General features: G+C 41.7%; 1 protein-coding gene across 2 annotated transcripts in view; it reads left to right on the top strand.

Annotated features, from left to right (window-relative positions):
- nid2a (nidogen 2a (osteonidogen)) overlaps positions 1-14614 on the top strand; it is a 104571-nt gene that overhangs the window by 56071 nt on the left and 33886 nt on the right. For both annotated transcript variants that reach the window (XM_014210029.3, XM_014210028.3), the window contains exons 10-13: positions 4470-4598; positions 8344-8472; positions 10665-10790; positions 10999-11259. In XM_014210029.3, coding sequence (XP_014065504.3) covers positions 4470-4598; positions 8344-8472; positions 10665-10790; positions 10999-11259 — 645 coding nt within the window. The remainder of the gene's footprint in view (positions 1-4469; positions 4599-8343; positions 8473-10664; positions 10791-10998; positions 11260-14614) is intronic.

Below are 14614 nucleotides of genomic sequence, written 5' to 3'. Positions count from 1 at the left end.
TTATGGCATGTGCAGTGAAATGCTTATTTATCTAGCAGTATACCTAACAATACACATACAGTAAATCCCCAAAAATAAAGAAATATCAGAACGAGCAATGTCAAATTCCTGAATACACTGAGTGTACAAAACATTAGGAAGACCTTCCTAATACACCCTTTTGCACTCAGAACTGCCTCAATTCATCGGGCATGGACTACAAGGTGTCTACAAGGTGTCAAGTTGTTCCACAGGGATGCTGGCCGATGTTGGCTCCAATGTTTCCCACAGTAGGGTCAAGTTGGCTGGATGTCCTTTGGGTGGTGGACCATTCTTGATACACACAGGAAACTGTTGAGCATAAAAAAGCGGTGACATCAATAAGGAATCATAGCTTTTTCACTTTGGCAGTACGAAAAACCGGCCTCACAACCGCAGACCACTTGTAACCACGCCAGCCCAGGATCTCCACATCTTTTATTTTTATTTATTTTTATTTCACCTTTATTTAACCAGGTAAGCTAGTTGAGAACAAGTTGTCATTTACAACTGCGACCTGGCCAAGATAAAGCAAAGCAGTGTGACACAAACAACACAGATTTACACATGGAATAAACAAGCATATAGTCAATAACACAATAGGAAAAAAAAGAAAGTCTATATACAGTGTATGCAAATGGCATGAGGAGGTAAGGCATTAAATAGGCCATAGTAGCGAAGTAATTATAATTTAGCAAATTAACACTGGAGTGATAGATGAGCAGATGGTGATGTGCAAGTAGAAATACTGGTGTGCAAAAGAGCAGAAAAGTAAATAAAAACAATATGGGGATGAGGTAGGTAGATTTGGTGGGCTATTTACAGATGGGTTCTTCACCTGTGGGAATGTCTGAGACCAGCCACCCAGACAGCTGATGAAACTGAGTATTTATGTCTGTAATAAAGCCCTTTTGTGGGGAAAAACTCATTCTGATTGGCTGAGCCTGGCTCCCCAGTGGGTGGGCCTGGCTCCCCAGTGTGTTGGCCTATGCCCACCCATGTGTATATGTATATAACGGTGGGTATAGACACTATATGAATAGGAAAGTTGTGTACAGCAGCAATAGGATGAGCCTTGACCTGAATACAGTATATACATACGAAGTGGGTAAAACTGTATGTAAGCACATTATAAAACATTGTCTTAGGTTCTTGTTTGTTGCTGTCTCCTTTGTCTATTTGGATTTCAGATTTTATTAGGATCGCCAGTGTCTGACAAAAAAGACATTACAGACAAAATACTTTTTACATACGTTTAAAACATTAACATGTAGTGTGGGACTATCCTCTTCTGTTATGACCTGTTCTGTTCTTCTGTTGTCTCTCGTCATCATATCCTATTTTTCTGTTGCTGTCTCTGTGTCTTGCCTGGTGTGTCTCTCTCCATCACCTATTCTTCTGTTGCTGTCTCTGTCTTGTCTGGTGTCTCTCTCCATTATCTACTCTACTCTTCTTCTACACTTGGGTCTCTTTAGTTTTGCAATCCAAAACGGTCAAAGGGATACTGGGGTAGCTTAACTAGTTTTGGGCCTGTTTCTGGGTCACCTAAATCATCCTCTTCTCTACCATTTGCCCCTGGCTGCTGCTGTTCTAAGTGCTCCACTGGCCTTTACTCATCTCTCCTCCTCCTTGGCTCATCTGAAAGATAGAAAGGTAGAGGTGCAACATGTTATTAGTTAGTTTTAAAGAGTGACTGCACTTCCGGATTTGGAATCATTTTAGATTTGGTTCATTAAGAAATGCTAGCGGCCATGACTGAATTCAAACGTGAGTTGGTTTCGGGTTGTGGTTTGATGTGGGTGTCTTGTGTTCGCAGCTGGGAAGAGTTAGCCGAAACTTATTTAGCCAATTAGCTTCAGTCGACTAGTGTGCGACCTGACTTTGACTTTAGATAATCTATCTCCGGGGCTAGTTAGGGATCGTCAATACATTACACAATGTAAATTAAGCAATAATTTCATGTTGCACACCTATTCGTTTTCTCATTAAATGCTATCAATATTTGCATATGAATTTCTACAATGTATAGTTGGTTGAGGTTTTACCCATGATCCCTAAGGCTATGCAGTGCTATCCAAAGTCAACCCAGATTTACCGCAAGCATTACAATTATCCTATTTACACTTTGTAGTAAATTTGGACAGTAGATTCAATGTCTCTGACTCATATTGATGTCAATATTTTCTAAATGAGAGGTTGGTTTTTAGGGGCATTTGCTCTTTAAAGTTACTGTATACTGACAGGACCAGGGCACTCAACTGTAAAGAAAAATTCAAGTGTCCGCATAACAGCGCAACAACTCCAAACATGACAGATAAGAAGCTACATACTGGAATACAGCAATAGGATGAGCCTTGACCTGAATACATTATATACATACGAAGTGGGTAAAACTGTATGCAAGCACATTATAAAACATTGTATTAGGTTCTTGTTTGTTGCTGTCTCCTTTGTCTATTTGGATTTCAGATTTTATTAGGATCGCCAATGGCAAGTAACATTCTCCATATTTTCAAGCATAGTGGTGGCTGTATCATGTTATGGGCATGCTTGTTGTCGTTAAGGACTGGGGAGTTTTTCAGGATAAAAATTCTACGGAATGGAGCTAAGCACAGGAAAAATCTTAGAGGAAAACCTGGTTCAGTCTGCTTTCCACCAAACACTGGGAGATTAATTCACCTTTCAACAGGACAATAACCTATAACACAAGGATTTGCTGGAGTTGCTTACCAAGAAGACAGAGAATGTTACTGAGTGGCCAAGTTAGTTTTGACTTAAATCTACTTGAAGTCTATGGCAAGACCTGAAAATGGTTGTCTAACAATGATCAACAACCAATTTCACAGAGGTTGAAGAATTTTGAAAATTCAGTGGACTCTTAACCAATAAGACTCACAGCTGTAATCACTGCCAAAGGTGCTTCTACAAAGTATTGACTCGGAGGTGAGAATATTTATGTAAATTAAATATTTAATTTTCAATAAATTTGCAAACATTTCTAAAAACATGTTTTCACTTTGTAATTATGATGTATTGTGTTTAGATGGCTGAGGAAAAAAAAAATATTTCATAAATGTTGAATTCAGTTTGTAACACAAGAAAGTGTGGAATAAGTCAATGAATACTTTCTCTAGGCACTGTACATGGAGTACACAGTGCATTGAAATGGTTACTTGCAGGATAACCTCTCGATAATGCAATCACAATAGAAAAAGTAAGTAGCAAAGTGAATAAAAAGAGTAATAGAAAAAAAGCTCAATTAAATAATTTCAACAATATAAAAACGGCCTGTTTTTGTTGCAAATAGTTACATAGCCTATATTGAAATAACAGACATGAGCCAAGCATGCTTACCTGTAGAATGGCATATGTTATAAGACCTCTATGATTCATTTCATTTAGTTAGTTCTACCACGTCAACAGTGCTAATTTTAAACAGGGTTAAATATAATTCTGTAGTAAAGTTCAGCTTCAGTCCACAGGTGGGCACTGTGTCATTGTCTGAAGATATGTGCTTCAGTCAGAAAAACATTCTCTCATATATTCAGTCTCAGCTAGCCAGCCAGCAGCTACCGAAGTGGCTAGCCAGCCAAGCTAGCTAAAGAAGTGAAACCCATTAAATACACTCGCTGTAAATAAACACTTTTTCTAATATCATGACTTATATCAACATCCTTAGCTTACCCATTCACTAAATGTTCCTATTAAATATGAACACCCAATAGCTTAAGGATCCTGAGTGCTAGCTCTAGCTTATTAGCATTAGCCAACCCTTATGCTGAGGGAGACTAGCTAGTTAGCTACCACCAACCCTGCGCAAACCTCTGGCTAACTCTGCTGCTGCTACTGCACTATGAATTTCTCTCCATCTCATTCACTGATACTTCAACCTGCTCAACCTGAACTCTTTCAGGTGAAGTTCTGAGTATCCATATTTGCTCTTTAATATGCTGCAGCCTCTGATTGCCTGACAGGCATTTTGCTGAGTGATGAACTTGACATCTAACCGGTGCTGTAAGGGTGGGGAGGGTTCAAGGGACGTGAGCGGTCCACTGCGTTGTGATATCTCGACCAATCACAGCAGGCACTGTGTCTTTCCATGGGCTTCTTGCAGTACCTGGTACTGCCTAGCGTAGAATATTGTATTGTTTATTTTTGTCATACAAATTTTGCTCCAAGCAGCTCAGTATAAAAATGTTTTTATACTGCATAGGACAAGTGATGTGTGGTTATGGAAGCTCATATCAGACTGAAATGTAAAAAATTAAATAAAGGTTTGGGGCTTGATCAAAAACATCCAGGGCTGAAGCCTCGGAAGCCCAGGCCTAATGACACCACTGAACACAAGTCTGGTCTCAGCAGTGGAAATGGACAGAGAATCTACTCAAACTGATGGTCTGATGATATTATAACTGTGACATAAGAGTTCTGTTTTCTCTCTTCTCCCTCAGATGTGGATGAGTGCGTTGAGGGTCTTAGCCTGTGCGGTCCCCACGCCCAGTGTGTCAACCTGCCAGGGAGCCATCGCTGCCAATGCCAGAGCGGCTACGAGTTTGGCTTTGATGGGCGTACCTGTATAGGTAATTGATCTGGACTATTGGAAAACCAGGCCAAACAGGTGGTGATTAAGTCTGTTTTTGAAAGTGGTGATGAAGTCAGAATTGCGGGAGGCTGGGGAGTTCCAGCGTTTAGGGGAAGCGGCGCTGAATGCTCGGTCCCCCGTGGTGCAGTCTTTTTGGGGGGATGGTAAGTAGTCCAGAGTCAGAGGAGCGGAGACAGCTGGAGGGGATATGTGTGTGGAGGAGGTCGGAGAGGTATGAGGTGGCAAGGCCATGGAGGGCCTTGTAGGATATTGTAGGTGATGTGGAATTTGACAGGGAGCCAATGAAGTTGGTGCAGAAAAACTACTTGATCTAGGATCTAATGATATCCCAGATGTACGAATTTTAGGAATCTGAAATGATGATGATAGTTGACGTAACTTGTGAGCTAATAATTTACTGGCTTTATCTCCTTGTTCATAGTAAGTGCTCCTAGACTTGACAAGCAGTTCAGTAACCTGGTATGTTAATAATGTGTCAAATTCTGCTTGCAGAGTTAAACGTTCCGTATAAATATCCGGGGATGGTGAAACGGCATAAATGTCACCTAATTGGGCAATACAGCGTGTTAACATAGATAGCCTATCCCTTTTCAGTTTGTTCTCATGTGCGGTGTAGGAAATAATTTCACCTCTGATATAAGCTTTCAAAGTTTCCCAGAGAGTAGACCCAGAGATGTCCGGGGTTCTATTTGTAATCAAAAACGTTGATTTGACTCAAAACAAAATTGACAAAGTGTTCATTACTGAGCAGTTGAGTATTTAGCGGTCGCAGATCATCAACATTTTGAAAGGCTACTTCCATAGCAACAGGGGCGTGGTCAGATACAACAATTGGATTATATGTACATGAAGATTTGGAATGGAGGATCTACAAGGAAGTAGTCTATGCGTGTAAAAGTGTGGTGAACTGATGAGAAAAAAGAGTATGCTTTTCCAGCTGGATTAAACATTCTCCAAGGATCTGAAACTGCGAATTCAGACATAAATGTTCGGACAACTCTAGCTGAGGTTGATAAGGTGGTAGGTTTAGTGGAGGATCGATCCAAATGTGGGTCTAACCAACAGTTAAAGTCACCACCTAAGATCAACATATGGGAAGACATATCTGGGAGTGTAGAGAAAACCGATTTGAAAAAAATCACCATTGTCCCAATTAGGAGCATAAATATTAACAAGAAGTACATTTGTATTGAGCAGCCTAACACTGACATTTATGTATCGACCATGGGGATCTGCGATCACATTAGAACATGTAAAAGGTACCGATCTGTGAAGTAAAATAGCCACCCCACTTGCATTACTCTGAAATGAGGAATGGAACACCTGACCCACCCATCTGCACCTAAGACTTGAGTGTTGTGATACCTTCAGATGAGTTTCTTGAAGAAAGATGTGAGCTTTCAAATGATGAAGGTGGTGTAGCACCTTACTACGTTTAACTGGGTTATTTATGCCCCTGCGGTTCCAAGTGAGAAAATTAAAGCCATTCCCTCCAGCAGGATGGGCTACACTAGGCTGAGTCATGTTTTAAGAGAGAGAGGACGTGTAAAGGACAAGGTACAATGTAAACTGAAGATCTTAGTTGAACCTAAAAGCGCAAATTTAAAAAACAAAGACAAGCGACGTGGCACAAAAACATATAAAAACTAGATACAAATAAAGAGGGGAAAAACCCCTTCCCTCACAACCTCCCTTGCCGAAGCATCTCCTCAATTGAGATGCAAGCAAAACCCTAAATACAAAAAAGGTTTAGAGCAAAGCATGATAACTCTTACTTTGTGCTACCTGAGATTTGTGACCATTTAACTAGAGTAAGCCAAACATACATAGATTGGCCCCCAACAGAGTCTAAGGAAATCTAACCTCGGTTAACAGCACTACAGATGGTAAAACTACGATTGAACCATGAAAACAGCCAGATATTGGCATTAGAGGCGGCAACCTGGGTTAGAAATGAAAAAAATAAAGAGTGACATTCAAATGTCGATGAACCCAGCTAAATCGGCTTCGCTAGCCAACCATTTAGCCTGCTAACTAGCCTGCTAAGAAGACCAGCCGCTTTCACGTTCTTGTTGATTAAATCTGCCGCTAAAGCCCGGTCCTCGAACCTGTGCATGGAGCCGTCCGGTAAAGTCAGTCTCAGAACCACAGGGTAGATGAGGCCGAACTTCATGCCCGGGCAGGCGCGTAGCTGGCGCTTCACAGCTCCAAAGCTAGCCCGCTTCTTAGCCACAGCTGTGGTGTAGTCCGCAAATATCGAAACTCTTTTACCCTTATAGAGGAGAGGGGATGCTTATCCCGATCTCCTCAGTATGTCATTGCGGACGTGAAAGAAATGCACCCTGATGACAAATGGTCGCGGGGTTTCTCCATCCCGGGGTCGGCTTCGCAGAGTACGGTGGGCCCGGTCTAGCAGTAGCTTCTCCACCAGACCGAGCAGCTCCTGAAGCAGCTGGGCCATGAACTCCGTGGGTCTTGGGCCCTCCACTCCCTCTGGTATTCCCAGTGACGAATGTTGTTCCTCCGCATTCTACTTTCTATATCTTCACATCTATTGTGGAGGTATGCCACCTTAGTTGTCAATGAGCCAACGTTAGCCTCTAGCTCGCTAATGCGAGTGCTGTGGTCTGTAGCACCTCTTTCCATATCCGATAAGGCCACTCCGTGTTCGTCAAGCTTATTCTGTATATTCTTGATAGATTTTTTAAGCTTGTCTTTGACCATTGATATCTTTGACCTGAGATTGGTAGAGAGAGTAAATTTTGCTGAAAATATCGGTTTTGAGGGTGCCTATCACGGATTGTAGCATCTCCAAAGTCAGTGTTTCTGTGGGGCCGGCATTAGCAGTGTCCGGTGGCGGGGGTGAATCAGGAGAGGGCGCGGGCTTGCTTCGGCCTGCTCTTGCAGACTCCGTTTTTGGCCGGGTCGACGACATTACAAATAAAAATTTCTCAAACTTGATCTGAATTGTTTATGGGTCTCTTCAGACGCCTGGCCAAACAGAAATATATACAATTTTGCAAGGTTAAATATATAAATTTGGTCACTAACTCAGGAGCGATAGGGAAACGCGTTCTACATCTTTGGCTTCCAACAGCCCCCCCCACAGAGCAAGGTTTTTGTATTTACACATAGCCTAGTGGTTTAGCTTGATTAAGCACTGTTAAGTCATTTGGCTGCTGCCAGTTTTCTGTTAAGCACATCAGGTCAATATCTTTATCGATGATAGCACCATGAACCAGCAGTGATTTGTTAATGAGAGAGTGAGTATACTGTTCAGCAGAGCAAACTAACTGGTGTTGTGGGGGAGGGGTCAAGGGATGTGAGGGATCCATTGTGTTGTGAAATCTCGACCAATCACAGCACGCACCACGTCACTCCAGGGGCTTCTTGCAGTACCTGGTACTGCCTAGCGCAGTATATTGTATTGTTTATTTTTGTCCTAAAAATGTGTCAGTTAAACAATGTTTTTAATACTGCATAGGACAAGTGATGTGTGGTAATGGAAACTCATATTAAACTAAAATGTAAAAAAAAAAAGAGGTTTGGGGTTTGATCAAAAACATCCAGGGCTGAAGCCTCGGAAGCCCATGCCTAATGACACCACTGAACCCAAGTCTGGTCTCAGCAGTGAAAACAGACAGAGAATCTACTCAAACTGATGGTCTGATGATACTATAACTGTGACATAACAGTTCTGTTCTCTCCCTCTTCTCCCTCAGATGTGGATGAGTGCGTTGAGGGCCTTGGCCTGTGCGGTGCCCACGCCCATTGTGTCAACCTGCCAGGGAGCCATCGCTGCCAATGCCAGAGCGGCTACGAGTTTGGCTTTGACGGGCGTACCTGTATAGGTGATTGATCTGTACTATTGGAATTCTGACTGGACTGCAAACTTAGTCTGCAGTTCAGTATATCTGGGTATTGCTTGCAATTCACCATTGCTGCCTGCAACCCCTTAAAGATTATGCTTGCACAGTACATTTCCTTGATAAGATCTCTATCTTGTCATTGTCTTCATTTTACTGAGGAAATTATTAATTGTAACCACACTATCACCTACAATTGATTAGGAAATCAACAGTGTTGATTCATTTAAATAATAATAATACATTGGATTTAAAGAGAGAAAAAACAAAAGAAATTAAACAAGTTAAAATTAAAAAATACTTAGCTTTGCTAGAGCTGAGTTAAGTCTGTTTTTGAAAGTGGTGATAAAGTCAGAATTGTGTGGTGGCTGGGGGGAGAGTTTAGGAGTTTAGGGGAAGCTGCGCTGAATGCCCAGTCCACTGTGGTGTACAGTCTTATTTTTGGGATGGTGAGTAGTCCAGAGTCAGAGGAGCGGAGACAGCTGGAGAGGATGTTTGTGTGGAGGATGTCGGAGAGGTATGAGGGGGCAAAGCCATGGAGGGCCTTGTAGGTGAAGAGTAGGATCTTGAATGTGATGCGGAAGTTGACAGGAAGCCAATGAAGGTGGTGCAGAGTGGGGGTGGAGTTCTGGGTTTGTGTGTGTGAGGACCCTTGCAGGGGAGTTCTGGATGTACTGGAGCCTATCCAAGGCTTTGCTGGGCGACTTGAATAGGATTCCATTGCAGTAGTCCAGATATGATGTGACAAAGGCATGTATGAGGGGCTCCGCTAATGGGTCCGTGAGGGATGGTCGGAGTCGGGAGATGTTACAGAGGTGGAAATGGCTCCAATCAGAATATAAAGAGGAGTGGGAGGTCCCGGTGTACAACTGAGCAAGAAGACAAGTACATTAGAGTGTCTAGATTAAGAAACAGACACCTCACAAGTCCTCAACTGGCAGCGTCAGTAAATAGTACCTGCAAAACACCAGTCTCAACGTCAACAGTGAAGAGGCGACTCCAGGATGCTGGCCTTCTAGGCAGAGTTCCTCTGTCCAGTGTCTGTATTATTTTGCCTGTCTCAATCTTTTCTTTTTATTGGCCAGTCTGAGATATGGCTTTTTCTTTGCAACTCTGCCTAGAAGGCCAGCATCCCAGAGTCGCTTCTTCACTGTTGACGTTGAGACTGGTGTTTCTCAAACTAAACACTCTAATGTACTTGTCCTCTTGCTCAGTTCTGCACTGGGGTCTCCCACTCCTCCTTCTATTCTGGTTGAGCTAGTTTGCGCTGTTCTGTGAAGGGAGTAGTACACAGCGTTGTGCGAGATCTTCAGTTTCTTGGCAATTTCTTGCATGGAATAGCCTTCATTTCTCAGAACAAGAATAGACTGACGAGTTTCAGAAGAAAGGTCTTTGTTTCTGGCCATTTTGAGCCTGTAATCAAACCCACAAATGCTGATGCTCTAGACCAGTGGTTCTCAACCCTGGTCCTGGAGACCTAAAGGGGTGCACATTTTAGTTTTTTCCCAAGCACTACACACCTGATTCAAATCATCAAAGCCTGATGAGGAGTTGTTGATTTGAATCAGGTGTGTAGTGCTAGGGCAAAAACAAAAATGTGCCCCCCCTTTGGGTCCCCAGGACCAGGATTGAGAACCACTGATCTAGATACTCAACTAGTCTAAAGAAGGCCAGTTTTTTTTTTATTGCTTCTTTAATCAGAACAACAGTTTTCAGCTGTGCTAACATAATTGCAAAAATCACAATGATCAACAGTAGTTAGCAAACAAGGGGCAGACAATGCGCCCATGTATTAGTCCCATGTATTATTACTATTATTTGTTCAATGTTAATTCCGTTTAGTTATCATTATTGTAGCAGTAGAGGAGGAAAAGTAAGGCAAGTAACTTGAGTAAATTTGTAGTTATGTACCATTTTATAAGCCTGGCTAGCGTGGCTACTAAGTTAGGGAATTTGCCTCCAGGCCGCTTAACACCATCTTTTATTTAACCCCTTCCTCCCTTTCTCCTCTCCTGATGTTGGCCATAGAACTAGAATCACTAGAATGGACATTCAAGTTAAGGTTCTATAGTGGGTGAAAGACCCCTCCCACCAGATCCCAATTCTATGATATTGTCCACTTGGCCTCATTTCTGATGTTTGGCGATTGAATCTACAGTATGCTTGTTGTGCCACAGACTTGGACGAGTGCCGCTCTCAGCCCTGCCATCCCCAGGCCACCTGCTCCAACACTCTGGGCTCCTTCCAGTGCCAGTGTCAACACAATTTCCAAGGAGACGGCTTCCAGTGTGTCCCTAGCAATGGTGATGCTCATTAAAACTTAGACTTCATAGCAAACTAGATTAGCTTATGTGCCACACTGTCTCATATCGAAATCTTAAAACATGCACTAGGTCTAGTAGTTAGTGGCACTGTCTTCCAACAAGCTTTGAGTCACCATAGATATGGGACTTAGGCTAGTTGTACTGAATCTTGTCTCAGGTCTTGTTTGCCATGTGTCTTGGTCCTCAGGGCATCCGGAGCGCCCTAAGACACAGTGTGAGCTGCACAGAGACAGCCTGCAGGGTGGGCTGTCTCCCCGGGGGCCTCGGCCTGTTCCTGGAGGCCTTGCTCCGGGGGCCTTTGTCCCCCAGTGTGATGAGCAGGGTCAGTACAGAGCCCTGCAGTGCCACAGCTCCACAGGACACTGCTGGTGTGTGGACAGTAGGGGGCAGGAGAGAGCAGGGACCAGGACTTTGCCCAGAACTCCCCCCACCAACTGCGACGGACCAGGTGAGACCTGCTCAGAGACACAGCATATCACATGCACACACTTACTGAACACACTTTTCAAAGAGACAGCACTTAAAAAAAAAGGTAATGTCTTCAATGGTGTGGAGAAAATGTGCTTTTCACACAAAGTTGAAAATAGTTCAACTTTTGTGTTGCCTGTCTCCGGTGACAAACCTCACATTATTTCTCTGAGGAAAAAAGGCGATATGATCAAGCGAGGAACACTGTGGTGTGTAGAGACTAGAAGAAGCGAAGGGCCTTTTTACACTAAGGAAATATGTGAAGTAAGATCTGCCTTACCTTACGGCCGCAGTATGATCCATGGTCCATTTGTTGTGTTAAACTCTTACATTATCCCATCAAGTTTGTCTTTTGGTGAAACCTAAACTCTTCTGACCCCCATCTTTTGACTGTTGATATTTCTAACTGACCATCTCGATTCAGGTATATGTAGCAAAATTTGAAATTGTGTGTTTTACGTTGGATAAAAGTAGAGCCTCAGAGTTAGAAAATGGTATATCATACACTACAGTTGAGGAACAATGGGAAAGTAAATATGCTATGAAAGTTGATAAACTTGCTGCCTCACTTTTGAGAAAATGACCCTTGAATGTTTTTGTAAACCTACTGGAGAGGTCATCTTTGGCTACACCAATTCAGCATTGTTCACACCCTCTTAAGCCTTAGCCCCACCCATCTCTTTAACTTCTATGGGCTAGGGACACAGCCAGTGAAATATCAGGGCGGAAAATTCAAAAACAACAAAATGTCATAATTCAACTTTCTCAAACATACAACTATTTTACACCATTTTAAAGATAAACTTCTCGTTAATCTAACCACATTTTCCAGTTTCAAAAAGGCTTTACAGCGAAAGCAAAACATTAGATTATGTTAGGAGAGTACATAGACAAAAATAATCACAGCCATTTTCCAAGCAAGGACATGTGTCAATAAAACCCAAAACACAGCTAAATGAACCACTAACCTTTGACGATCTTCATCAGATGACACTCCTAGGACATTATGTTACACAATACATGTATGTTTTGTTCGATAAAGTTCATATTTATATCCAAAAACAGCATTTTACATTGGCGCGTGATGTTCAGAAAATGTATTCCCACCAAAACGTCCGGCGAATGTGCACATCAATTTACAAAAATACTCATCATAAACGTTGACAAAATATATAACAAAATATATAACAATTATTTTAAGAATTATAGATAGACTACCCCTGGATGCAACCACTGTGTCAGATTTTAAAATAGCTTTACGGAGAAAGCACATTTTTCAATATTCTGAGTACATAGCTCAGCCATCACGGTGAGCTATTCAGACACCCGCCAGGTTCGGGGCAACCTAAACTCAGAATTAGTATTAGAAATATGCTCTTACCTTTGCTGATCTTCGTCAAAATGCACTCTCAGGACTGCTACTTCCACAATAAATGTTGTTTTTGTTCGAAATAATCCATATTTATGTACAAATACCTCCGTTTTGTTCGTGCGTACAGATCACTTATCCAAAGGCATACCACGCGAGCGCGGAACGAGAGACGAAAAGTCTAAATGTTCCATTACCGTACTTAGAAGCATGTCAAACGCTGTTTAAAATCAATCTTTATGGTATTTTTAACGTAAAATTGCGATAATATTCCAACCGGACAATAGCGTATTCATTCAAGAAAAAAAAGAAGGAGGGGTGCGCTCGCGGGACCGATCATGTCCAATCCCTTTGTTGCCAGGCAGACCACTCAGTAACTGAGCTCCTATAATCTGCCCAGTGACAGGAAAATGCTCAAACCACTTTCTGAAGGCTTTAGACAGCCAATGGAAGCCTTAGGAAGTGCAACGTCACCCCACAGACACTGTAGCTTCGATAGAGAATCAAAAGAAGAACTACAATTCTCAGACTTTCCACTTCCTGCTTAGATTTGTCTCAGGTTTTTGCCTGCCATATGAGTTCTGTTATACTCACAGACACAGTTTTAGAAACTTCAGAGTGTTTTCTATCCAAATCTACTAATAATATGCATATTCTAGTTCCTGGGCCAGAGTAGTAACCTGTTTAAATTGGGTACGTTTTTCATCCGGCCGTGAAATTACTGCCCCCTAGCCCAGACAGGTTACGGATTCACATGTGAGGCCATGTACTAAACAACCAAAGATTTCAAGACTAAAGGCTGGTTTATATTACATCTCTCGACAGTTGGCCCAGTGACATCATGAACATTCTATTGTCATCCGACATCAAACTTGTCATTGTCGTTATGAAAAATTATAAACACAAGAACTACAGGCTGCATGACATCAGCAGCCTGGTGGTCCAAAATAGCATAACTAGTGTATTTTAACACCAATAAACTAATCTGTTTAATCAATTTAGCAAACCAGGCAACTAAAAGCAACTTTCTACACAATGTTTTGGTTCATTTCTAGCTTGTTAGCTAATGTTAAGTTAGCTGGCTAGCCAGTTCAAATAATGACCATATCATATAGCTGACAACATCTTCACTTTAGCTCATTTGTCTTCATTATTACAGGAAAATAAACTCACAACATGATCATTATTTACAAGTTAATAGTGAGCCAATTATAGAAAATAGCTTACCGTTGTGAGTGTGACAAAATAGAAGCAGGGCATTCTACCGGAGAATATTTGAACTTGGACACTGTCTCGTTGGCCTAACGTTATATCCTAATTTGACTTTGGTGCAGGTCATTTTGTTCTTCACAATACCATCTCTGGTAAAAACATACTATGTCAAATAAAATCTAAGTTTATTTGTCACATGCACAGGATACAGAAGGTGTAGTAAAATGGTTACTTGCATAGTGGAGTCTTTTGTTTAGACATGTCCCTAGCTAAACAATGAACCATAATCCCAACTCATAACGTTACTACCCTGCATGAATCTGCAGGTAGCTAACCAACCAGGTTTAATGTTCGCTAGCTAACTAACATTAGGCTATAACTAGCAATGCAAATGGCTCTGAGATACGAATAATATTACTACACAGATCATACATGTAACGTTAGCGAGCCAGCCAGCCAGCTAACGTTAGCTAGCTAACAGTACGCTTTAACTTGAAATGAAAACGACTTTCTGACAAAATAAGAAATGTATAATTTCTGAAAATGTAGCTAGCTAGACTACACTGCGTGCACAATTATTAGGCACGTGAGTATTCTGATCTTATCATTGTTTCTATTCACATTTTCAAACTCCAAACCATATAAACTTGAATGCTTATTGGATTTAATCATTTTCAGGTGATATGTATTTGTGTAATGAAAGTGAATAACACCTTATATCAAGGTGTGCATAATTATTAGGCAGCCTCATTAC

This window comes from Salmo salar, chromosome 09 (genome assembly GCF_965601325.2).
Source record: "Salmo salar chromosome 09, fSalSal1, whole genome shotgun sequence".
Taxonomy (NCBI): Eukaryota; Metazoa; Chordata; class Actinopteri; order Salmoniformes; family Salmonidae; genus Salmo; species Salmo salar.
This window is presented reverse-complemented; position numbering and strand designations above follow the sequence as displayed.